This window comes from Bombus pascuorum, chromosome 15 (genome assembly GCF_905332965.1).
Source record: "Bombus pascuorum chromosome 15, iyBomPasc1.1, whole genome shotgun sequence".
NCBI lineage: Eukaryota > Metazoa > Arthropoda > Insecta > Hymenoptera > Apidae > Bombus > Bombus pascuorum.
The window spans coordinates 3410865-3437640 of record NC_083502.1 but is presented as its reverse complement, the minus strand read 5'-3'; the positions used below and the strand labels follow the sequence as shown (position 1 = coordinate 3437640).

General features: G+C 40.8%; 1 protein-coding gene and 2 long non-coding RNA genes across 9 annotated transcripts in view; 2 read left to right on the top strand and 1 right to left on the bottom strand.

Moving 5' to 3' along the window:
* The first annotated feature begins 530 nt into the window (after positions 1-530).
* LOC132914820 (uncharacterized) lies at positions 531-2967 on the top strand. Of its 2 annotated transcripts, XR_009659689.1 has the most exons (3): positions 579-720; positions 826-2284; positions 2466-2967. It is a non-coding gene; the product is annotated as an uncharacterized LOC132914820 (long non-coding RNA). The 2 variants fall into 2 exon arrangements; XR_009659688.1 differs by having other exon boundaries at positions 531-2284.
* A 451-nt stretch (positions 2968-3418) lies between these two features.
* LOC132914819 (alpha-mannosidase 2) overlaps positions 3419-26776 on the bottom strand; it is a 100610-nt gene continuing 77252 nt past the window's right edge. For all 5 annotated transcript variants that reach the window (XM_060974246.1, XM_060974244.1, XM_060974245.1 and 2 more), the window contains exons 4-7: positions 25173-25345; positions 22368-22501; positions 8458-8926; positions 3419-8301 (exon numbers count right to left, since the gene is read on the bottom strand). In XM_060974246.1, coding sequence (XP_060830229.1) covers positions 6159-8301; positions 8458-8926; positions 22368-22501; positions 25173-25345 — 2919 coding nt within the window. In that variant the 3' untranslated portion in view covers positions 3419-6158. The remainder of the gene's footprint in view (positions 8302-8457; positions 8927-22367; positions 22502-25172; positions 25346-26776) is intronic.
* Positions 15181-16067, top strand: LOC132914821 (uncharacterized). 2 transcript variants are annotated; one of them, XR_009659691.1, is made up of 3 exons: positions 15181-15315; positions 15407-15602; positions 15933-16067. It is a non-coding gene; the product is annotated as an uncharacterized LOC132914821 (long non-coding RNA). The 2 variants fall into 2 exon arrangements; XR_009659690.1 differs by having other exon boundaries at positions 15181-15602.

Sequence of the window (26776 nt, the reverse complement as noted above, 5' to 3'; positions counted from 1 at the left end):
CGTAGAACCGCTGCGTTACTGAATGTACCATGGTTATTGGAACACCCTGTACGACACGCGAGGCAATATCGCTGAAGCGACCCTTAAAAAATGATTTTCGTCATAATCCACCGGCTCTCCGCAGAATAATTTGCCCCAAGACGATATCCTAAGGAAGCCAGCCTGTGGTTTATAATCCGCTTTGTATTTCCATACAAATTAACGACGCACTTCGGGGCCTGGACACGAAATTTCTGGCATCTTTGGAGACCAACAGAGATGGAGAGAGAGGTTGGACGCCTTTTTCACGACACAAAGGAAAAGCCGGCTATTTGTCTGCCTCCCCTGGCTGGTCTCTGTTATTAAAGCCCCTCATGTCTTTATTTCACTGGGCCATTGTCGAGCTTGGGAAAAAGCTTGTGCCGGAGTTTGCCTCTAGTTTGATATCCCCAAAACAGAAACGGGAATTTCAGACGCCTTGTCTTCCTGAAAATAAGTTTAGCCCGCAGTGTCTTTAATTTGATAGAAGATAGACGCTTTATCGCGATACAATTTCTAGTATTTTCTAGGGACATTTTTATGTTCTACTAAATAATTATTATATTGGTATCGCTTTGTGACTGTTCTATGAATGAAAATAGTTACATGACGAAATGTTTAACCGTTTCCTTTGACTTTCTCAAATTTAAGTTTTTGTGACCAACAGAGCCCAAATAAAACGACGAAATTGTGCTATATTTAGTAAGTACAAAGTTTACGAGTGAGAAATAGATCAGGATGGACTGATGTCGAAGTGTAAAGTTCTAATAGAGTGTGCAGGTACTTTGAAACAGCTTAAAATAACAGTTCAGCAATGTGGTCATTGATCTAGACTGAAAGAAGGAAAATGGAATATTTTATGACGGCCAGACCATCGAGTGGATCGTTAGTTGGGCTTTAACAATGCTGCTTGTGACCGAGACAACAACATATTTTCGTGTAGCTCGTGAAACTTGAATGTAATATCGGTACAAAGAGCTGCGAACTAGGCCAACCACGCAAATTTGCTCAAATGAAGCGCATTCCTGTATTCAGACAGGTTTTTTCTCATATAGTAGTCACTCAAAGAACAACACTTCATGGACCACATTTACTCCATCTATTTCACTAGTAGTTTATTACAAATGTTCAATTTTAGTTAAATCAACATGATTAGAATATTTAAAACACATTGTTGTACATATTTTATTTGGGATTCGTTTCGATAGGAATGTTACGAAACTGAAGGAAAAATATGAAAATTTTAAATATCCAAAAATTGAAATATTTCGAACATATTTTGCCCTTTTCCTTTGAGTCTATTTATCATGAAAATCTAAATTTAAAGATACCAGAGGAACAGTACGAAATTCTAAAAATTCCAATTGTTGATTAAACTCACAAAATTATTAAAAAAATATTTTACATATAAATATTTCTTGTACATTTAGCATGAAAAAAATAATTATCGGAGGGTTTTGCAGGTATCTTGAGCAGACAAGGAAGAAAATTCGAGGCTGGGAAGAGCTAAGAGACGACCCTTCTCGTTATACAACTTTTAATTACAATCGGTTCGATTTCCTTTTTACCGGAGTTCCCATCTGGAGCTTCGTTAAACACAACCGTGGAGCTGACACTCGTAACGTCCACTTATTTTTCTCTCCGCGGCCTTTTCACGGTACTGAATATCCCCCTGACATCCTTAATTAATGACGGAAATACGTTGTTAGTTCTTCGAGTGGTCGAGCTCCGCGACTGTCGTTTACGTATTAGTTTTCTCCTCCCTTCGAGACTTATCTCAGTCATTGCAAGCTATTCTCACGTTCAAACAAAGTTTAAGCTATCTACAGCCACTGTTTAAATATATCCGTAAACTTCTCTACATTTCAAGTCTGCCATCTAAATGTGGATTTGAATAGAATAGCACAAAGAAGATAATTTCTTCCACTCTAATTTCTTCCTATTTATTTATTTCTTCTTCAGTGAATTTGAATGGAGTGAGACGAAGATAATTTCTTCCACTCTAATTTCTTGCTATCTATCTTTTCTTCATTTATTACATCTAACTCAGATTTGGATAGCCAGATTACTGTCTACTACTACTTACTTGTTGAGTAAGTAACATGGAACTGAAACCTATTACTCTTTCAGTGTAGGGAGAATCTCTTCGCTTCAAAGTTGCCTTTCTTTGTTACCAAAACATATGGCACATTTTGAAGATTTTGACAGGTATTCATCTCGAATTATAAAAAAAAACCCCAAAAATTAAATCACTGTTACCATTGAGGTAAGTATCATTCTTTGAGATTTTGTTATAATTGTCTTATATTAAATGTTATATTTAACAGCATACTTAGTCTATACATTTAATAATATGATAAATCTATAATAAATTTATAACAGCAGTGAGCCTATCTAGTGTATAAATAAAATACGAAGATAATTATTTTTGTCCAATTTCTTTGTAGATGTTATCTTATATTGGAGAGTCCCTGTGGCTAAGCTCAAGCCTTCTAAATAGCATTCTGAAGTTCCTGGAATTAAGGTGATCTTCTAAGCTTCTTAGGAGAAGTGCAAATGAATATTCTATTTCATGCTGATGACCCTCTAACCGCGTTCTCAGCGTCTCACGAATCACGGCGGATAAGAAATTGGCATTGTGGCGTTTATCAGCGCATCAGCTGGTATCTCGTACTCTCGTTAATGAGAATTATGTCAAGGAATCGTATCGATTAAAGCTTAGCCTAGATACTCGACGACGAGGCGTCGCTTCATCGATTTACTATCATACGTTGCCTACAAATTTACCACTCAGATGATGTTACTTCAAAGCACATCTTTGTCTTCTCACCAGGAATGAGCGCCACTGAAATAGTTCAAGAAGTTAAATTGATATAACAAGTCTGTGCTTCATCTGCGCATATAATATTTCATAAATAAAATCCTCTTAAGATATGAGGTTCCTTAGTACGGATTTATTGTTCTTAGATCCTCCTGGGCCTACATTCTGTCTAGTTCAAATTTAATGTCTTATTACCAAGGATCAGCTCTACTTGCTATAACAGATTTATGCTTCATTTGTGGGGATGCAATATCTTCTAAATAAAATCTGCCGATTTTGGTTCAACCTTTTGTCTAGTTCAACTTTGAATATTGCTGAATATTGCAAAGATCAGTACTACTTGGTATAATAAATCTGAACACAGTATTTCATAAATGAAATTTTTAGACGTGAACTTCTTTGATACATAATCCTATGATAAACTTGGCAGTACATATAAGCAAATGATAAACCTTAGCAACAATAGAGCCATTAAAGTGTAATATAATGAATATGATAAAATGAAGTGACGAGAGATTATATTTCAAATATAATATAGATGCAGGAGAAGATAGGAAGAATCCATCTCGACGCTCTTAATTAAAATACGTCAGTTACTATCTTTATTCAATAAATATAATATTACATCATAACATAAGGAATATCGTGGTGTGTAATTGTCCTCATCCAGCTGGACAGCTCGCAAGCAGCTATTCTTGCGAGTGGTCCCAGCGATTTGCAAATATATCTCTATATACGTGTACTACACACGTGCATGCCGTGTGCACACGTACACGTATGTATACATATACCATCTTTAATATAGATCTTTCTTCTCTAGAGACAGCACAAACACGTAGTATGTTACAATATCGTTACAAGGACAGTCACGGATCTCCGGCGATCGTTTTTTTTTTTTTTTAATCTAATTCTCCGGTGTTCCAACGCGAATCTGTTGGTGGTGACGTGTTCAACAATCATCTTGATATTTTACTTTCTTCAGTTGGCTTACTTGGAGACAGGTTGTCCCTTTGCCAGTAACTAGTGTTTTCTTCTTCGAAGATTGGTACTAGTATCTTCATATACGAGTTTTTTCAGATTATAGATTTTCTACTACTTGTACTTCAAAAATCTTAAAAATAATTGTACTTCGATTTTTCTGGTTACAAAATATTAGATACTAATTTATATTTTCTTAGTTTAAAGCATAGTTAAATCAATAAAAATGACGAATAGAGTTAAAGTTAAAAGGAACTAGAGCGTATTTCTTTATCTCTGCCCCTATAGTTTCTCCATTACCAGGACATGCTATTAATCACATCACCAACGATTTACTTGTTTATATCATTAAATCCACCGAGTATTTAGAATAGAAAACTAGGAGGTCAACAACCTGAGCTTAATTGCAGATGCACACAAACGCATCATCTGCGTTGGAGTCCCCTTGTAAAATATTAGTAGCAGTGGAATAAAATCCCCAGCAGTAGAATCGTCAGTGAAATTTTTCCTAGCATATATCTTCTCCAAAACTTACGAATAAAATAATAACTAATTAAAAAATGTAATATATATAAATTGAAAAATTTATTTTGAATACTTTTGCCTGATACTTTATTTAGATGCCCCTAATTTCATGAAAGAGTCATTGATAAAATTTGTAAAAATGTCAAATATTCAACAGATAAAATTAAAAACACCTTAACAATCGTATAACAAATGTTTATACAAGCCACTCTAGGCTCGATGAGTTGTTGAAATAAGCTGGTCACGAGAAATTGAAACCTAACCTCTTCTCTGACCAAGAAGCGTACTTCAATGAAGGGTTTGGTTGTAAAAATTCGCGTGGAACCCGTACGACGCTTCCTCTCTTGCTAATTAGTCTAATATTTACACGAGTCTGTCGTACAGCGGATGCCTGATCGAACCTTTTCGTCTCTCCAGCCGGATTCGCTTAGCAAAAGTAAAAAATAGGTACTTTCCAGCCTTCAGGCTCAACTAAATCGTGTCCCCGCTAGAATTGGAAGAGCGTTGGAAGTCACCAGTGGTCTCTGGCGATTGATTTCATTTTCTTTCATCACTCTGTCTGGAGAAGGAAGAGAGAGTCTTATCGTTTAACGTTTTGCATATGAAAATAGGTGTATACCATTTACATTATATATCTCACGCTATCACAATATACGGTCTAAGGTTAAGTCCAGTTTTGATATGTACAATATAATATATTATTTATAATATTTCACACGGTGAGTCCATTTAGCTAAAACATTTGACGTGTATTCTACAAATCATCTGTTTTTTATGGGGCAAACTTTATTGTCCTAAGCGAAGTAACCTACTAGTTCTTAGAGGAACTTAGAATATTTAGAAGATTTATGAGAATTTATATTAGTTTATTTGTAAACTTTTCCTTACTTTGTATATTTAAAAAAAATTAAAAAGAAGCTTTTCAACAACCATTATACTGTTAAAGAATCAGAATTAACACTTCCCACAAAATTGTTTCGATTCACCATTTTGTCATCTGGGTCTTTTTTCCGGAGCTGATCAATTACGAAATCGAAGGTCTAAGAATCTTTTTTGATTAATTTCCATCAACAAACTATCCATTCTCAAGAATAATCTCAATCATAAAGTTATTCAAACGGATAAGCTAAGTGGAGCACCCTGTTCACCATAATCCACACTATTCCCATGCGCCTCGCGCGAACTGAATCTCTACCTTTGTACAGATTACTAGTCTGTAATGCACTTTGATCGTTTGATTGTGTCGTCAGTTTGTTTTGGCATGCTTCTGAAGCCAGGTCTCGCGCGGTAATCCCTTTAAAGTATCTGGGAGTAAAAATTGACTGGTGTAGAAACATCTGAATGGTTTCAGCGATGGAGATCGGGCTTCAGAAATGATTTCTGACTCCTACATATTCCTACAGTCGTGTAAGATGATTTGAGGAGCATAGGAAACCTTGTGAATCTAACGTGAAGTCAGAGGACACAGCGAGCATGTATAATTTCTCTTCTTATGTGGACTCTCTCTTCCTGTCCCTGCCTGCCTAATTAGAAACTCAACTAAAAGGTAGAGAATGGAGCACAGTGTGATGGCCTGGTTTGTGTATGTACACTGATGCTGACACAGTCAACATCACCGTGGCGTCTAAGTATGTACACTGAATTGACCATGGAATACAAGGTAACAAATGGGGCAAGAAGAACACGGTCCCAGCGCCATCTGTAGGGCAATTCCCCTCTCTGATTCCAGTGGATTGCACGAAGACCCGAAGAGGTAGCATCTGCCAGGGCAGTGTCCTGTTGAGAAGGCAGGCAAACGCTTCTGGTGGGCTTACGATCATTGGACGAAGTTTACGTTGAATGTTTCCACCTCCATGGGCTGTAGGCTCACCCCCTGGAGACCGTCCTTTAGCCTCTGCTTCGTCTTGGTGCCGGTTAGCGAAGTCTTGGTCACATTAAGATTCGCTAGTTTGAAGAACGAAGTCCCTTGACCAATTTTCTCAGTCAGTGGACAGTGTTTCATGGCCACGTCCACTCCCACAGAGCAACTGTAACCTTGTCTATGGAGCACCATCAGGGCACTATTCACAGGGAAGTGTGGCAGCTTTTGATCGTGATTGGTCCTCAAATTTAACAGATGCAGATCACAGGGGAAACTTTGACTTAGTAGCCTAACCTCTGGTGCCATTGCTATGTCACCTTCTGTACCATCCACTACGAAAATGTTTACAGGATAGTTGAGAGCGTTGCTTAGATGATTGGCGAAGAGGGAAGGCTTGGAGTACTTGTCCTTTTCCCCGGTGATGTCTTCTAGCAGTAGCCAGTGCTTGATGACAGTTCTACGATTGTCCAGAAGACCTTCACCCATTCCTCTGGAGTCATCGTATAGCGTCCTCCTGTCTAACATTACTTCTAGCCAGCCTGGCTGATAACTGGCTGCTCCTTGGCAGTGATTCACCAACAGAGTAAGTCTGTGATTGGTGTCTTCTATGTAGGCCATAGTGGTGATGGGAAAGTAGTTACCTTCTATGCCAATTCTCTCTATCTTCGTCCTTTTGATCATCTGGTGACCGTTTAGGTCTGTATAAAACTCTGGAGGGTCACCATTCAGGATATCAGTTTGTAGACGCATGAACATTTCTGTTTCACGGTTCTTTGGCGGAGTTTCAAAGTCCACGATATTTCTCAGATAGATAGCCTCGCCTAGTCCGTCGTCTCTGTGATAAATAGCTACGTGGTGGCTCAACAACTTTCCATACTCGACTGTCAGCCTCGAACTCAGGCTTCCACTAACGATGTAGATCTTTTGATGAGGGGTGTACGCTTCAAGAACGTCCTTATCGATGTCTCGAAGATTAGGATCAGGCATGAACAAATAGGCCCCACTGTGGAACTGCGCAGACGGATAGGCAGCGAACTGAATGGCGCATTGCATGATCTTACCAGTCGCCTTTTTGGTCACCCTCTTCAAGAACCCGGTCTGACCATCGAACAGCAGTTTCATCCTTTGGTTTTCCAACTGAACGTCGCCTACTTGCATGGGTTTGATAGGAAATACGTTGTCCTTGCCACATCTGCTGCAATACACCGTGGAAATTGCCTCCATGGGCACCTTATCTACCTGCTGAAGATGATACGTGGCTATGGACAAAGGTTTCAGTTCAACCACAAATAACAAAACGTAAACATCGTGAGTGATGCTCGTGGCATTCATCACAGGAGCTATCTGATACGGAATAGGGTTCTTCTGTGTATCCAGAACCCTAATTTTGTAGGAAGTGACTTTGAGACTGATCACCTCCTGCCTGGGCTGAGCCAGAGGGTTGAATAGGACTATCTTCTTAGTTTCCTGACCATTGATACCAATGGGTATCTTTTTTGGTAGCTTTTCGTAGCTGTCTCTATCCGATTCAGCCAGAACATACACAGAATTAGGCTTGCTGGCGCTTCCAGCCAGAGACTGAATGGCGAAACTCTGGAGACTGGTCGTGTCTGAAATAGATTCGAACAGTTTTAAAGCATAGTCCTTCATGACGAAGGACTTGGAGGTGCCAGTGATGGCATCGTGATGTTGGAAGAGACCTAAATTTCTCCTGGCCTTCACCAGTTTCTCGAAATAAGTCTCATACAGCATGAAGTCTTTGCCAGATTGTTTGGCCACGTTTAGAGCTATGGTGTAGAGGATCTCAGCTGATCGGAGATTAGCTTCCAACTCACGGTCCAAAATTTTCATATACGGCCTCGTAGTGAAGTAGCCGCTCCAATAGGCTGGTCTGCCCTCGCTGAAGATGTCGGAGTATACGAAGAAGTCGCCCTTCAACGTTGGAAACTCCTCGATTCGTTTTCTGATTTCACGGAAGTAGTCCTTAGGTGTACCGAACACTATTTCTGCATTGTACTCTTCTTTTCTACTGTTAATGTAATCCATTAGGATTTTATAGTTGGTGTACTGTTGGTCCCACTCGATAGCATGGTCGTATCTGAAATAGAGTAGAATATGGAGCTAGTAAATACTTTATGCAGTATAGTTTTTCATATTTTTAAGAAAATCGGATTGCAATACAAGTACATAGCTTCAAAAGTGATCTATTTAATTCTCTAATTATTTCTATCACAAAATTCGAATTAACCCTCACCTAAAATCATCCCCAAGCGGCATCAACACCACGTTATGCGTGAACAGTGATCCGGTCCTAGAATACTGTTCCAGAAGTAGCTCAGCCATCTGTTTCACATTGTTGGGCGTAATCTCCACCGCCCTGACCGAATACTCAGTATACTCTCCACGAATTTTCCTAAAGTCGAAGTTCAGACACACATGAGGATGTGGACCACAGGAATGCTTGATGTTGTAGATATCGAACGGTTGATTGTGAGTCAACATATCAGCCTTGCCGGTTTGATCCCAGGGCTGTATCCAGATGAAGTCACCGTACTGTTCCTTGGCGAACCACTGCTTCCACGCATAGTGTATTCTCTGGATGACTGTACCAGAAGCTCCAGAGGCTTTCAGGAAGTATGGTATAGTACCACCATGACCAAAAGGGTCCACGGACCAACCAGATTCTGGGATCACGTCCAGGTTCGTCTTCAGCCACTGGTGACCTGGAATCAAAAAGACACGAATCGGGTCAATTAAAAAACACCAGTCTGCAGGCTGTGAATAGGGAATGAAGAGCTTCAGTTTGCACAATAGTTAGCAACGCCGCGGAATAATCGGCTTTTCTGGTATGCCGAGTACTGGCAAGCCATCCGGCCGTTTAATGTCCTGGGAACGGTTAGGTGAATCTTTTGAGGCTTCTGCAGGTCTCATTAAGACAGACACAGGTCTCGTATAAATCAAAAGGATCGATGCGAACAGCGTCGTTAAATTCGAAGAACGTCTTTTGAGTGCCGTTCGTTCGTACCGCCGATCACGAGACACTTATCGTCGTGTAAATATCTCCGGGGCTCGTTTAAAAGCTCATGCTCCACGGGAGAACAGGAGCTTCTTCTTCAGCGCTTTCAAGCGAAACAAGTAGAATCCGCGCGGTATGATTCGATGCAGGTTCCTTATAAAAATGAAAATCTAAGATATATTTGTGCGTGCGTGTATTTATTTATGTTTATGGAATATTCTCGAAGCGGTTAGGTCCAGAAATTAATCTGTATCCTATCCACTAACGGATTTCCAGGATTTCCCAGTCGATCAAATAAATCATCCGTCAGAAGGATGGTTGCTTTAGGAAACAGTGTGACTATTTGGGAAAAAGACGAACGAAATAGGAAAAGATGGTAACAGGTTTGGTTGGCCATTGTACCAGAGGTATTCAATAATTTAGACTCGATTTCTCACGGCGGAGACCAGTTTCGATACGCGGTCGTAGTGGACGGTGTAATCGCAGCCTATTTATCAGTTCTCACCCTCCTAACATTCCTCGCCGGCCAAACAACCCCCTTTGACCCTGTGCAACAGGGGGGAGTTAATCCACATCCGTTGCCACAGGATAGAGACTGCGTTTCGGTTTCTCGATCGACAATTTATGGTGTCATATGGTTCGCAGCGCCTCTAGCGACGATTTCAGTAACTATCCTTAGGTGTACGACTGCTTATCTACGTTTATTAACTCCATAAACTGCGTTTATGGCCGAGCCTCATTCTCGCTGATCGCCTGATAAAAATTAATTAGAAATTGTTTTATGGACAGAGTAAAGTTTCGTGATTAATTTCAGGCCAGAAATTATATTATATTTCATAGGGAAACGTGAGTTGATCGAGGGAAGAGACGATTTAGAAAAATGTATACATTGCAGATGGAGGGAAGGAACACGGTACGGTATTCGATGTGCAATCGTGGCAAGGTATTTCTTTATTTTATTCCGACGTCTCTTTGGTCTTTGTATTTTCGAAGAGAAAACGAATTCACACGGGCTTCTAGTTTCCCTCGATAAACGATCGTTGATCGAATTCAATGAAATGTTCGCGTACAATGGAACAGAATTCCCTGCGATCTGCGCGACTTCTGACGTGGAAAATGAACTACTGGGCAGAGCCGAGCTTTTGGACTGTAGTGATAAACTGTTTTTTTTTTTTTTTATCATGAAACGATTCTTTGACTTTATCAAGTTTATGCATGAAAATTAGAGAATTCGTTTCACATAAGAAGAAACCACAAATGCGAAGTTTCATAAATTAAATTCGAAATACCGTTCCAAGAACAGTACGTAATTGAGTTAATACGGTTTTAGGAGAAAGAGGCAAACGGAGACAGGTCCAATTATCAGGCTAATGCAATCGTCTGAAGCGTCCCCGAAATTCCTGCGAAACCGAATTCGTATTCAGGATTCTCCTATGCGCATGGACGAGCATCAGAACAGCCCAGCAACAACAACAACATCCAACAGATGCGCTTGCTGTGCATGCAACGATGTGCAGCTAAGCGTGCGTGTTAACGCACGCTGTCGTGTGGATGCAGCCTGTTCTCTATGGGCTCTTCCTGGCCTAAGTACAACGCTCTTGCGGATTTAGGTTAGCTCATTAACGACCAACATTGCGCTCCGGCAATATCTCATCTGCGATCTTCCTTTTCAGTCGATTTACATTTTCCAGTTTTGCTTTTTGACACTGCGACTGCGAAACGGCTTGAAAACGCATTGGAAAAAGAAGAAACTCGTTGAGTTGAAATTCTCCAACCATACGCTCAATATCTTTCCCACATCGATTCTACTAATTGTACGAAACTCAAAGATGTTACGCGGATCTTACGAGGAGATAGAAATATCAGACAATGAAATAGCAACATCGTGCAGTAACTCTTTAAATGTTTCAAAGATCAGCCACTAAGATAACAATAGCCACGTAGACCCAGATGACAAAATGCTGAATTGAAACAATTTTATGGGAATTGTTAATTCTGATTCTTTAACATTATTATTGAGATATGTATAATATTATGTACTAGATTAGGTTAGATGCGTAATAGTACTACTTGTATGTGAATATCAGTGTGTAGAAGCATATGCGTGCGCGGCGTCTCGAAACAAATGAATGTAAATTGTACAGTCGGTTAACAGGGTAGAAGAAGAAAGTGCCGAGACGCGTGCAATCGTGTATCGATGAATATCATTGGAATCATTTTTAAAATAAATATGTCGGAGACGAAAGGACACCGGGCCCCCCGTTGGTATTCCCTGGAAAACCCCCAATACTGTAGCCTTTACAAAATAACCCAAACACAATTGTTCGAGACTTGAGATAATGAGCTTAGGCTCGAGGCGACAACTAGCCGCGGTCACGGGATGAACGTTTCACCTCACACAGGTATAGAATCGCATAGCTCTCCTTTAAAGAATTAGCCGTACCGACACTTAACGGTAAACATTCCAACGGCCCCGTGGCTCGCCACACACAGACCCTATTCTTCGGGCAAAGTGATCGCCAGATGTCGATGCATCATTCACGGTACACGTTCAGCTAGCCCGAGGACCCGCTATAAATCTTAGGATTTAGTTAACTAAGGTCCTTCAAATTGACAAACAGTCTTTATTCTATCAGCCCGTAAATCTGTCACCTATTGCGGGAAGATACGGGAGATCCGCTTTCCTCGCGTACGACGCTTCCCGCTAGGAACTCTCTCTCAAGGGCGGCTGGCATCCTTTTCTAACCACCAACATAGGAATTAACCAATTGACAGCAACGTCCATTTCCCTCACATTCCGAGCGGAGGCTTTCCTCGACGAATCCGATGATCTCGCGCCCTCAGGCACACCCCGTCATAGTTTTCCTCTGCAGCGTCATCGTGACGGAAAGTCATTCCCTTTCTCGTTAGTCAGTTATTTAACGTCTGTACGATCGGTGAATATTCCACATTTCAATAAAGAGTTAGTCGAGTAATCCTTGTATCGCGAGAAGTAAGTCGAGTCCGACAGACTTTGGAGCAAAGTACATCTGTCATCCCATTGACCGCGGATTCGTTATGGAACCTAAAGACATTGTCATTAGTGTCTAGTTACCGCGGCCACTTGCCAATCTTGTAACATCCATACTTGTGTCAATAAACGCTACCTCGATTGTGTGACAACGACGAATAATTCCGGTTAAGATTCATTACACGTCCCTAACCCAAGTCTTAACGACAACCCGACAAATATATAACTATTCTAATATAAATTCCAAGTGTAAATTTAGAGTTCGTACACTATCTCGGCTATTAAGATCCGAAATTCTCAACAATTATAATGATTGTCGGGAAGCATCTTTTTAACAGCCACGTAGAAAGATGATATGCCTGCACATTAATCTGTACAAATGTAGAAAGATCATAGACAAAATTAGCACCATCGCAAGCACGCGTACTAATTTTCTAATAAGAGAAATACATTGCAGGAATTTCACGAACCACACGACGACGACGCAACTTGGATTTCTCATGAAAACGTGCAGACAATACTACCTGGCGTTTTAGCAAAGAAAAAGATTGAAACACCGGATTAATAGGAATAGAGAGAAATGGTAATCGAAAATGGTGGCCGCGGGGCTCGCTCTGCGCTATTCCCCCGGAAACAATAGGAAAGCCGCGAGCGTCACGCGTGCAAATCCAAGTACATTTCGTTGGGCGTGGAACAATTGGAAGACCGCTAATGAAAACGACCGCCGACCGGATCAGATTTAATTTTATTAATAACCAATACCATGTACCAGGGCTAAGCTACCAATGAACGAAGAGCTACGATTCCTGGAGTGATCTTACGCGTTCGATTTACGGCACATAAATTCGTTGAGGCATGCCTTATCGTGTACCCCTTAGGGACTTCCGACTGGCTGACCCAAATGTTCCATCCGGATTGTCCCAGTTTCTCCTCCGAACGTCCTCGAGGTATCTGTCTCGTTTATCTGCACGGAAGGCAACCTTCCGTTTCGCCGTTTCGCCGTTTCAGTTTTATCGTTGGAACGTTGGCGAACATTCCACGAAAATGCTGCGGACTTGCGAATTGGGGAAATTTAACTTATTAACCAGGGAACACCAGTTAACTGGAGCAACTGGCGTTTCTAACCACCTGGACATAATTTTTTATTCGAATCCGCAATGTTTTAATCCATCGATTTAGTTCTGCTAATTTGTGCAGATAAATTCCACGACATTTATACTCGTTGCGGAGAAAATCGACATTTTCGAGATTTTGCGACACAAGACGAGCAATGGTATATAAAATTAGTAACAGTTTTTGTTGTTCGTGGTTATACGTTAACCGTAACAGATTGAACGAATCCCCCGTTCTCGCCAGACAACACAGCTTGTTTGTTTCAATTATTGGAAGCTATGGATTGAAAGTAAGATATATAAAAAAAAAAAAAAAAAAAAAAATGATAAAAAAACACAGGTCGCTATTCTAGCACTGTTTTATATTTTATGAACGAACGACATTCCAACAGCTTTCATAAACATTAATACTGGGAAGAGAAGCAGTTAGTGTTTATATTTCATCTTGCTCGTGGCTTTCTCTACTTTGATGAAGGAACTTGATACGCCACTAGAAGCGAATTTATGTTGAAAAGAATTTCAACTATTCTCTACCGAAATATTTTACCAAAAGCATAAAATAGACCTCAAATTTTCGATAAATTAACAAGATTTATAACCAACCCTTTTCGTTTACATTCTACTGTACTCGAAAGTCTAGTATTCTATGTTATATTTCTTGTCGTTAATTGTTTATTATTCACTACTGTTAGATTAGATGTACGTGAATACAAAGGAACGAGTGGATAAATTGTAAGGTAGAAAATATATATTTTAAAATACTGAAGTGTAAATACAAATCGGAATATAATTGAGCTGATCCAGATCCGCACGCTAGCGGTGTTACCCTACGACTGAAAACCCTGAAGCCAACGTCGCCTATCTACTGTTTATGGTTTTCTTTCGTCCCGGTCTTTTGTCTATGGCTTTCTGTCGATGGCTTCGGTGCTTGAAAAAAATTAAAAGACCGGCTGTAGAGTTTTCTTAGAAGTGGTGACCACTTCAACAAATACAAAAATACGTCATTGTGAATCTATTAAAATTTCAATGAGAAATTACCAATTGGTCGATGCAAGCGTTCTAGCAATTTCTCAATTAAATAAGTGAAATAAAATAAAGAGAGAAAGGCAAATAAATTCGGCAGAGTCGTAGCCCGTTTCCTAGGGGGTGGGCAGACGAGTTAAATGAATAATCGTGACGGTGGTTAAGCGTTCCTGGCTCGAAACTAATTCGAGTTTCCTAATGCCCGATGTCGCGAGGACGCCAGCAATTCCTGGGGCTAGGGCCGGTATTTTCGATTCAGACGCGCGCTACTCGAAATCGTTCGAGCGTGCTTAAACATTAACGTCCACTGGCGGATTGTTACCGGTCCGTTAGTCCGTACGATCCGCATTCACAGAGTCATCGGTGGCCGCCGGTCGTAGCGTCGAAATTGCGTCAATTATTCGAGGAAGCTGGCTTGGCCCGCAAATTGCGCGTTCCTCGCTGCTTCCACAGAGTTTTCAGTTTATTGCAGACGTTTCGAAGGAACGTCCCCGACCACAAATCCACGGAGATCGTAACAGGATTCGAAGAACGACGAATTTCCCATTCAGCTATTAAAGCATGCAAGCAAGAGGAGTCAGAAGATCGACGAAATTAATTAACGCGCTTCTTTAAGAAATTCCTTTTACCTGTGGATGGCGTGCATCTCGTTGGAATTTGCTATATGTTAATTTGCTTAGACTCAACTTCGCGAGTCGACGTGATATTTCAAACCAAATCTAATATCGAGACCACTGTGGCAGAGCGTCTATCTCAACCGCGTTTATTGGAACGAAAATTTAGTTCACGCCCGATTAACCGAGCCCTTGCCGATTGAATTCATTGAACGTGAGCTTCTATTATGTGAAAACATTATTATTAGATAACGAAGAAAATTGATGAGCTCCTATTACAGGAACCGCGATTTTATAAACTGTCTCACTACGACCACTTACTTAGCTTCATAGTTAGGTACAGTAATTCAACTGTAATGTAATATTTATGTAGACTGATATAAATTAATATTCATGTTAAATCGTCTTAAATGATATTTCATATGCAGAAGCGAAGCTATTTAGTACAATAAGTATCGAGGAAACGAGGCAAAAACTGAGACCCTGGTAGACTTGCTGAGGAGCCATTGGAAGGGAAAGTGTGTACAAGGAGGTTTGAAGAGCAGGGGAACGCAGGAGAACTCGGATGAAAGGGTGTGCTGTGGCCTAATGCGAGCGAACAAACCATTAAACTACACTCAGCCGGTACTTCACTGATTATAACCCATTAGACATGACATGTGTGCATTAAACGAGTTATCGCGCGCGTAGACTGTTCCCTGCTACACGTTCGGAACCATCCTGTTGGCTGACATGGATGAACTTAACGATTCCAATGGGAGAGACGTTCTATTCGGTGATTTAAATTGCAAGAGACTATATTATCGTGCAATAATAAATCTCTTTGCTTTTTTTGACGATGTTTGAGGATGTTTGAGGATGTTTGAGCACGTAATTCGATCACCAATGGATCTACGAGTTTTTATTTTCTACGATTGTTATAGCTTTATCATAGGTAAACTGTTACAAACAAAGCAGAACACTGTGATGCTGCAAAATTGATTTTTAAATAGCAACGAGCAATGATTTCTGAAAAGCTCTTAATTCTTCTAGTTCCTAAGGTATGAATCAGTGTTAAAAATAAATTTACAGAGAAGTATACAGAAAATATTTTTCAGAGTATTCAAATTTATAATTTGCTAATTCCTTAGGATCAAATGTCCAATCCTAATCATCAATGTTTGCATTAATTTTGGTAACATCTTTTGCCAAGCTTTGGTAAAATTCAATATTCGCTGGTATAATTTTATATTTTGCCCTGAATAAAATTGATTGCTTTTATGTATTAATTTTCATATATAAATATTGGGTTGGTCAAAGTAAATGAGGATTAAAAAATCGTTAAATCAATTTTTAGGTTAACCTGCTTGATTAGAAGGGGAGAATGATACGAGGAAAAAAGTTTGAGCGTCACGGAAGTTCAGTAAAGACAGGAGGAGGGCGAGTGACCGACGAACGAGTTGGAAAAAGTTAGGGGAATGAACCGAGTGCGCTTTCGGGGATAACGAATCGTCGTTCGAACGTTTCTGGAGCACGCTTGGGCTTTAATTCCAGGGAATTGCCAAGTTCATCCAGGCCAAGTATCGCTAAAGGGCAGGCTCCTCGTCGAAGCCGCTTCTAGGTTTCCAATCGACGCCTTGATTTCCTCCGAAACGATCCGCACGTACGAAAGAAATTATCATAAAAAACTTTGCAATCGAATTAAATTTCTCTTCAAAAAATTTTAAGATGAGAAGATTTCCAATAAGAGAAGAATTGATCAAAATGGTTTAAATAACATATAAAATTTAGTTATCGTTGTATAGCAATAATTTTCTCTTTTGTTTTTACACTATAGTATCTGTACTGCGATTTAAGCACAAGTAACAGATTAAAAATTGTTCGAACAATGTTTTTAACCAACCAAATACATAAAAGTGATAAAACACATATTATGATATAGAAAAGGGCAATGAAATATAAGTAAATGTCATTTCAAGTAAAATGAGTCGGAGCTAAATCTATAGATGGTATATTCGATATTACTGACAGGCCATCTAGGTATATTTCATTTTTCAGTGAACCTTTCAGCCGAGTACAATTCGTAAGATTAATGTTCTTTTCAATTTGAATATATTTTGCACGATGGAGGATCGCTTATTGCTGTTTTAATAATTCAGCCTTCACCTCCTACGTTGGCTGACCTTAAAACGTCCAACGTTACTGGCAGCCGTCTGACGCGACACGTTCCGCGACTACTTGTACCGTTCGATAGAACGTCGACCTCTATCACTGACAGACTCGTCTAGTAGCGAGGCGTCGCATTAGTCAGCCAGAAGAGCTGCGAGCAAACGGAAGGATAATAAATACCGCGTGCCACTTGTTGCTCTTATTTCAGCAGAATCAAAGATACCACCAGCTTCTTCAGACTCTAGGAAATGCTATAGGAAGGTATACGTAGTCTTAGAAAAGAAATAAAGTACTTTCCCGTTTATAGGCAGTTTTGCCGAAGAATTTATTTATAGAGATCGACGATGACGACTTTTATATCGAATATAGTACCATTTTAGACATGTTTCTAGACATGATTCATAACATAACCTAAAAATAATACTTGGATGATATTTCACGATCAAAGTTACGAAATGTAAAAATGATTCCAAACCAGATTTAATCAATAATTGACTCGGGTTTAACATTTAGTTCAGATCGAACTTAAGCTAGTACAAACATCTTGATCTCGTTCACGATCTTAACCAAATCGGATTCGAACCTAAATCTAACCTAAGCATAGTTCAAACCTAACCTAGATATATATAATATCCTGATATGCCTAGGATCATAATCCAAACTCAAATCCAAATCGATCTAAGGCAAACTTAACATGGTATCGTGTCTATGATCCATCTGAGTCTAATCTAACTTAACCTAGTTTTGTCTGGTCATGGCTAAAACCTTGTCCCAAACCTAACCTATAAATAACACCTGGTTTATACTCAGCGGTTGAATGCAGTTAGTCTAATAACGTATTTCTGTTTAACCTAGATTTGCAAAATTATTTCTGAAAATTTGAAACTTTTTGGATAATCTCGGTCTAGGGGAGGAAATTAGCTGGCGCAAGATGCGAATCTTCTGTGATGGAATCGATTACGTAGATAACGGGGCTCGTTAGCTGTTGCTAATTCTCAGGGACCGACCGAAACGAGCTCGGCGTTTCGGGACAGACCGGTAATGGACTCGTCCCGGTGCACTTCCGGTTATTATCGGGCTTCCTGCGTGTTCGACGCCAGGATCGCGGTTATCTCGATTTCTGCAATTGTCGATACCTCTTCTCCATCCCTTATCTCCCACTATTTTAGAGGATTCTGGATTTTAGTGCTCGCTTAATCCACCAACTCAGCTCTTCCATGTCGCTTTAATCTCAGCTGTTAACATCCATCTTAGTACGCTTCGGTTCCTGCTCGAATAATTCTGTGAAATTCTTTTACTTTTATTCCGTTCTCTAACCTCAACCGTTTTCTAACCTCAAACGCATACCGAGTTTCTTATAATATTTTAATTATTACTAATATTTAATAACCTAATCCTATATCTGAATCTGAAAATAATAAATTATAGCTGATTCGAACCTAAAAGTTTCGAAACATTAAACTGTTTAAATCTATTTTTCAAAGTAAAAGCTTTGACCTGATTGGGATAAACTGCCGTCAGGGAATTGGTTATCTGAAACGGATAATTAATTTGCCGCTCAACGACGGCTATAGCTCGCGATTTCCTCTGCTAAACAATGGGGTGGTTTATTATCGTTGGCCGGCGCTATTGTCCCCTTACGTGGGCTTCGATAAATCAATCGTTCTATTGATCGAACAGGTGCGATCGGAATTAGACGCGTTCGTGATCGTAAATTACGCTTATCCGTTCACGATCCGTGACGCTTGGATTTGTCGTTGCGAGATGCATAATTTTGCCTATGTGCGCCACCTACCGTGAAAACCTAACCTCAAACCGATCGTTTCTATCTCGATTCTCATTTCCAACAATTTCGTAGTCCTGAAATGACAATTCAAATACACCTAACCTACGAACCAACCTGATTCACCACCTAACCTCTCTTTACCTTTATTTAAGACGACCACAATAAACGTTTAAAGATCGGTACAGAAAATAACCTAAAAATCTATCGTTTGACGACTTTCACGGATCCAAAACCACGCTGCAGCATCGAGAACATTTTCTCGGTCAGCTTAAAAATATCGAGGATCGACTCACAAATGAGAAACTTTCTTCAAGCTGCAAAAAGGACTAAAATAAAGTATTAGTTATTTATTTCTGCCGATCAGTCAAGTTTCAAAGCAACCGCGACAAACGTCAGGTTGTTTTTCGAGCAGAAACGGGAGACAAAGGAACGGGCGCATTTCGCCTGGCGTGGCACAAAGGAATCCACGCGACACTTTACTTCTCCCGGAAGAAAAGCTCGACGATTACTCCCGCGAAACGCAATTAAGTGGCGTCCTTGTTTTTTTTCCAAATGTAATTCCGCCTCTACCTGGTGCCATTTACGTTCAAAAGTCGCGATTCGAGATGTTCAAAGAGGGCTAGTCGCCTGTTTCTGAGACGATACTTGGAGGGAAGGAGGGGAAAGCTAATTACGAGACGCTTGGGGAGATTTCGAAGCGATTGTAATAAGCCGTTCTCCTTGGTGGATGGTTAGAACGACACAAGTAATCTGATTAAAAGGGGACCACGGGATCCGTTTGCAAAAGGTATGCTTTAGAAGCTGAGAGTGTATATTTGGATGGAGAAACAATTTAGATGCGCGCACGAGGTTGTAAAAATCAGCAATCACAAAATGCTAAATCACACAGTTGCAAGTAATAACAGTAGTTTCATTAAGAAAATGCAGAACCAGTTTGAAAGGAAGGATCGATATTGAAAGTGTTCAAAAAGTTATCACTGATGGGTCTACGAGCTTCCTAATTTATGTTCAAACCTAATTCAACCTATACAAACTCAATATGAATTCGAAAAAGGATCTCAACTATGATCCATCACGTGGACCATCAAAAGAACCAATAAAAGAAGATCAGGAAGAAGAACATCCATCAGAACCTTTAAAAACTTACTCTAATCGATCTCACGAACCCCCATTATTCATTCAAACCAAATCCAACCCCTCCAAACTTCGATTCCACGTAAAATCAATTAAGAAGAAGATCTTATCGCATAGAAGGAATCAGAGGCTCTAGATCATAAAAAAATTACTCGGCTACACTCGACGAATTCTTTGCTTATCAAACCACATGTAACCTCTTCAAACTTCGATTCTCAACGAAATCGGCACAAAAAGGATGTCAGAAGCGAGTTATCGTTGGAATCATAAAAAATAAAAGAAAAAAAGATCAATGGTGAAGAGAATCCAAAGGAAAGAGGATCGCAGAGAGATGCTCCGCGTATTCTGGTGGACTTAAATTACATCCTTTATACACGGGAGAAGCTTTCGTCGAGGATATTCACCCGGCAAGCCCGAAGTGGGTGGATCTCAGCCACGTAATATCGCCGCCAGGACTTTCCTTCGATTGCGCTTCCCTGTATTTCCAACGGTGGATTCCTGTGTTCTCTAGCAGCTACAGAAGAGCAGAAATTCCATGCTGCGCGATAGCACGCGGCCATGAACGCTTTTCTCCCGCGATATTTACACTGGATCCACCGAGAGATACCGAGGTTTCCAAAGATCTCTCGATCCTTTATCGCCTGGCCGATTCTGCCGGTTCTCGACAGTTCATCCCGCGAACAAATGGTTCGAGGACGTTTTCTGTTGGTAACTTCGACGTTGCCTACGAGATGAAGTCAATTTGAGATCCGACGCTGTAATGTCTGTGAAGCTAATTTAGAGATACAGAAGGAAACAAAGTGAAATATGTAGCGTGGGTATCAGGTTGTCTGACTACCTCAGGGGAATGAGTAATTTCTTCCTCTACAACCACGATTTTTGCAGTCATCCTCTTTCTCTACTTATAAAAGAAATGAGAGAAACTCTCGTTAACAGAAAATATGGTAATGTAAAACGATGCAAAATAAATTGAATAAAATAAATAAATATCCAATAAATGAATATAAAAGAAAAGGGTGTGAATATATAAACGAATATATAAACGACAAAATCTATAAAATTACCTCGAAAGACCTTTTTTGACTACCCCTTCTTTTTCCAGAATATTATTTTTCGTGATTCTCTTATTACAGATTGGCAACGAAGCCACATGATTTCCTTCATTCAAGGATATACTGGTTTGCATTCAGGTTTGCAATTTACACGGCAACTTGTGTAGCCGATCCACACGTTCCATTGAAATAATACCGAGCAGGCTATATTAACTTCCAATTATTAGGCTTCTGAATATGTATGCGGTCGGTTCGCGCTTAGAACGTTAAATATCCAGGCCAGCCGCGGTCAATATGCGTGCTCGCGGGCATTACACGCCGATATATCGGCAAATATTCTGTATGTGAATATGTAACGTCGAAAACGCAACACGTTACCAACAAATCCTCCTATATTGCTATCAGTCGGAACAGACCCGAAGGATTTCCAAACCGACCCAAATCGATCAGGCGCAGAGAATCCCTGCTGTAGAGAACAGAAATTGCGGTTTAAATATCCCGACAAATTTGGTCCACTCGATTCTGGCCAAAAAGTTCTAACTTTTTTGATCACTAACTTGGGCATTTTTGTCTAGATACTTCGAAAATGGTTTATATCGTAATTTTATTTTAATCTCAAAATAAAGAAGGATGCGAAGAACGAAGATTCCTTACATAGACCTTTTAAAGGCTATTTTCATAATAGAAACTTTGAGATGAATTTAATAATTCATCAAACTCCTTTGCCGCTTATCGCCCATGACAATATAAATCCAATTCTGACAGGAAGACAATAATGGTCTGGCTGATTTCGTATACAATATATCGGTCCTTGAAGAAGGATTCCAGGATCATCAGGAAGTTCCTGAGGATTCTCAAATGTCATAGCCTGGATCACGATCGCGCTTAATGACCACGAGACAGCGATAACGCCGGGGCGTATTTAAGGGAATGGTAATTATTATGGCGCGGCTAGTATCATGGAGGTCTCAACTGTAATGAGAGGAATTCTAGGGTACGATAAAATTCTGGCATTAAACCAGCCAGATTCCTTTCTCTTCTGCAATCAGAGGGCGTTAAGAACCCTGCAGGCAATTCCTGCGAAGATCCTTTTCATCACCTCCAAGAAATCGAGATTAAGGAAAAATTCTTTCGAATAAAGGAAACGTGGGTTATTGCGTTCCATGTTATACCCAATTTCCATTTCCTCTAATTTTATACTGTTTTATATTGGTTCTGAATATGCTGATCTATTCAGAAGCGATAAAAATTCAAGATGGCCGCACTCACCCTCGATCAGCTGATCCAACATGGCGTAGATGTGCGACGTTGCTTCGTCGGTCATCACCCAGCCCCCTGTGGTCATCTCCAGCCTGCCATCTTTCACTAACCTTTTCACGACCATCTTCTTGGTGGGATGGGCACTGTAAATGAACAAGAAAGCCAAAGATTTTAGTTGAATATGCATTTCTAGCTTCCTAACCTGAAAATTTCCAAACGTAGATCGATTACAATTTGTGGATGATATTTATGTTGTTCGTGAGTTGAAATCGATGGTTCAACGTCGACTAACGTCAGAATTCATGATCGATCGGGAGAAGTATTGCGTAGCGAGCTTGATACTCCCGTGAGAGGTCAGTTCCCTCGTTAGAACGTTTATGTCTGCCATAAAACCGCCACAAATCTCGCATTGCTTCTGCAAAATCTTCTGCAGCTTTTCTCTCGTTTTAGGTTAAGGTCATGAAGTTTACACGATGATCAGATCCAACTAAATTTCCTCTATGCTTTCGTTTCACGATCCACCCCATCCTCAACTTGGAAAATTTGCACGTCGAGAACATAGCTGCTTTCGTATCTCCGACGCAGTCAGCACTTTTGCGCTTTAGTACATTTCGACTCTGATAACATATACGAATGTCTATGCATAGTTTCAAGTTTATCTAGATTTTACAATAGTTTGCTAGTGGTTATCAATCACTTTTTAGGTTATACCGCCAGACGTTAAATTGGCTTCGAGGGAAGCGAAAGTTTCTAGGATTGTAGAACTGCAAAGACATTCCTGGAAGTATAATTCACTATCCAAGGAGGTTGAGCATGAATGCCTTACAACGTGCGGCTGATATACAGGTCAAGTAATTGTAAGTTACATCGCAGATAACGGGGGAGGGGGTGTAACGTGTTACGCCGCAACTTGTAATTTCGTACGATACAATCCGTGATACAAATCATATTTATAGCCGGGGCGCATTCCAGTGGGTCGGGGATTTACGTGATCCCACGCAGGCCGCAATGGCCGCCTCCTTGCGGTTCACGTCGGTCCGTAAACCACCAACAAATTCCGTTCTACTACGGTTTCCGCTCTTCGATAACCCAAATGCCGAGGAAGTCGTCAATTTGCACCAAGACGTCTTTAGGTTTTCCGGTTAACACTTCGTACACGGATTGATCCTCGGTGAAGCAGAGAATCTAGAAGTACCTTTAAAAGTATCACGGACCTTCGCTATGTAGAATACTACGAAGCTTTCAGTCAGAGAGACTCACTGGTGGAGAGAAACGTGCATTCCAAGTTCAAATCCCATTGGTTGCATTTCCATCTTCTTGAGTACACTACGTACTTTCAACTTCCATTTTCACATACATTGATCAAATACTTTGACCACTTTTCAGTACTTTTCAGTGGTTGTAAAATTCTTTCACCTGTAGAGCGCACTAGGGATATAGTAGAAAGGGATGCAAGTGAAAATAATTTTTCGCCTGGTGAAAATCGATCCGAGTCCGTGGGAATTCGAAACTCGAGTCAGCTCGGAGACAGTCAAACACGCTCTGACCTATCCCAGCCAATTACCCTCGGTGTCTCGCCTTTTCCTCCCTTTTCTCCTACTACTCAGACTTACTAATTATACGAAATCTCCTTCAGAACTTCGCATTAAGCTCAAATTCACGCTGGCTCACGAGGAAACAAGAACTCCTCTGCTGCAACGACCCAACAATTCCTGCTACATAGTATAGTACAAAAGAGGCTCGTTCTCAGTCGTGGCGTTGCAGGTTGTTAAGGAAGGAGGTGGTTTTCGATCCGCCGGATATTACCTAAACCCGAAGCACCATGACGCTGCCGTTCCTCGTTCTAATGGGCCATTTTATGACAGCCTCGTTTCAGGAAGAAGCTCACGACACGCGAACACACGGTCGCCGAGCTAAGTCCACGGAAATCTATTCCCCTTTCCACGTGATCCTCTTACGGAACGATAGCCGGGGATCGGTATCGAGGCGATTTCCGTTTTCCTGGATCGCTATCCAGACGATTTCCGTTTCCCTGAATCGGAAATGATCCCTTGTCCCAGCCGGTGCTGGACAGAATTCGATCCACCGTCAATTTCATAAAGAAGTCCTTCTATAGGAGTGGTAGGTAGGGATCTCATCTCATTGTCCTTTCGCGATTCCCTTTTATGCTCGCGATACTTCCTCATCTTTATCCCTGGATTCTCTTTCGATCGTTAAAAAAAAAGAAAAAAAAAAGAGAAGCACAGGAAGATTCTAGCGGATATTCCATCCATCGTAAGGGGATGCTTTAACTGCTCTTTCAAGCTAGGCCATCTCAGCCGCCATCGACCGCCCCTAATGGCGCCCTTTACGACTGTCGTCTTCGCGAGCCACGTACAACGCCAGCTCCTAACGTGGGCATAAAAAACGATGTTACCGATGAGCTTTGTGGCCGGGGCAATCGAACGACTAGAGACAAGAACGATACTGCAGAAAATAAGCCCGTTTCCATTGCATCTACTGACGATAATTTTAGTGCGTTTATGCTGTTTCTGATGGATGGGATGTAGATTGTTGTTGTGGAATATTTTTGTATACGCGTTTGTACTCGTATTATGGTAAATAAAATATGGTAAATCCTGCTGAGTGGGACATGTGGCGAGAATTGCCGAAGATGTTGAAAAATGACGACTGTCGTCGATCAGAGGAAAAGCTATCCTTCGTCCACAGCATCTCACTGTACTCTCTTTTCCCGTGTATGTGATTTTTATCATTTGTATTCATGTATTCTACTCTATTCCAATCCCCTCTATCGCGTGTTCTCATATTACTCACCTTTCCCACCAAAGTGACAAAAAGGACACTTCGCTCCAGATGAAAGTCATGTTGGGCCACTGCTGAAGCTTCGAGACCATGTTGTTCAAGATGCTCCTGGTGGAGCTGTGGAAGTACTGCTCGAACGTTTTCAACCATCCTGGATCTGTATGACTGTGAGGCACCAGGATCACCTGAAACAACAAGAAATACACTCTTACTATCTGTCCGTAAACCTTCATAGGTCAAAGAGAAGTTCCCATAGCAATTCTAACTTTCATTTGAACGCGAAATGTCAAAAGGTTTTCAATTTCATGGAGTTTGAATTCGTTTATCGGTTAACACAGCTGAATCCTGGTTAACAGATGTAAACCGAAACGATCAGTTTTTAGGTTATGTAACTGCAACAAGAGTCACGATACTAGCTTCTCCATTGTCGCAATTAAATGTATCGGTACATTTGCTGAAAATATTATATATTAAATATGTATATATATATTCCGATGAAAATGAGTCGGGCCGTTCTGATCCATGGCAGGACTTAACGAATTTCTAACTGAAATAGCCAGATAGTGGTTCTCAACCGGTCGTGATCGACGAGTTCGACGCAGAAATTCGTTAATTAGGCCGTTCCAGGCTCGCCACGATAACGACATTATTTCGTAATTGATACACCGCTGGGTCGAGTCTGTAATGCGGCCGCACGCCAGCCAGCATCGCTCGTAAAACAATTTGCAGGACTCATTACGATTTACCATTGGCTCATTCAGCCGTAAGCCTGGCTGGCTTGATTGTTGTTCATTGTCGACCACGTGGAACGGGGAAATTTCGAGAAAAATTGCCTTTCCTCCGGTCTACGTACACAGATAATTCAATCTCCCTAGGGGAAGCTACATTCTAGGGGATTGCACGAGCGACACCTAGGTTAACCTAACTTTTTCGTAACTAATACGACGATTAACGCGGCGACTTTGTTGGTTGCAGCGTGGAGCATGCAGATTTCAGTGGAGATTCGAAATTGCATTTGAAATTCGTCGAAGTCAATTTGATTTTCGGCCGGGCCGAAAGTTCGCGTTAATGAAAATTCATACCGGTCGGCACCGACGCTTCAATTTTTCCCGTCATTCTCCTCTACCCATCGGCTTTCACAGCCTCTCTTTTATGAATATTTAACGCGCCGCTTGTTTGATCTTTCACACAGCGACCCGTTTCGCTCGGTCATGATGGGAAAAAGAAGACACTTCGCTCGGCTTCTGATTGAGAACCGCTGCCACAAAGGATTACAATAAACCGATATCCATTCGCTCATAATCAGCGTGGAAGCCGCGGCACGTTAAACTGTGCATAGGTCACTGACAAATCCCTGTTATGCGCCCCCGTTTATTACTCGACCGACCGGACCAACCTCCTCCCTCCCCCACTATTTCAGCTGGATCGATGATTTGAATCGCATTCTATAAGATTCAGCCGATCCATTCGTTTTATTTTATTTTATCCAGAAGCTATCGAACCATCCTCTACTGTCGATAAGCAAGAAATAGGTGAGAATAGTGGAACTTCCCTAAATTGATATTCCAGTAGGTTCGTGCCAACTGTCGAATTGTCGTTCCCGAAGACGAGCGTTA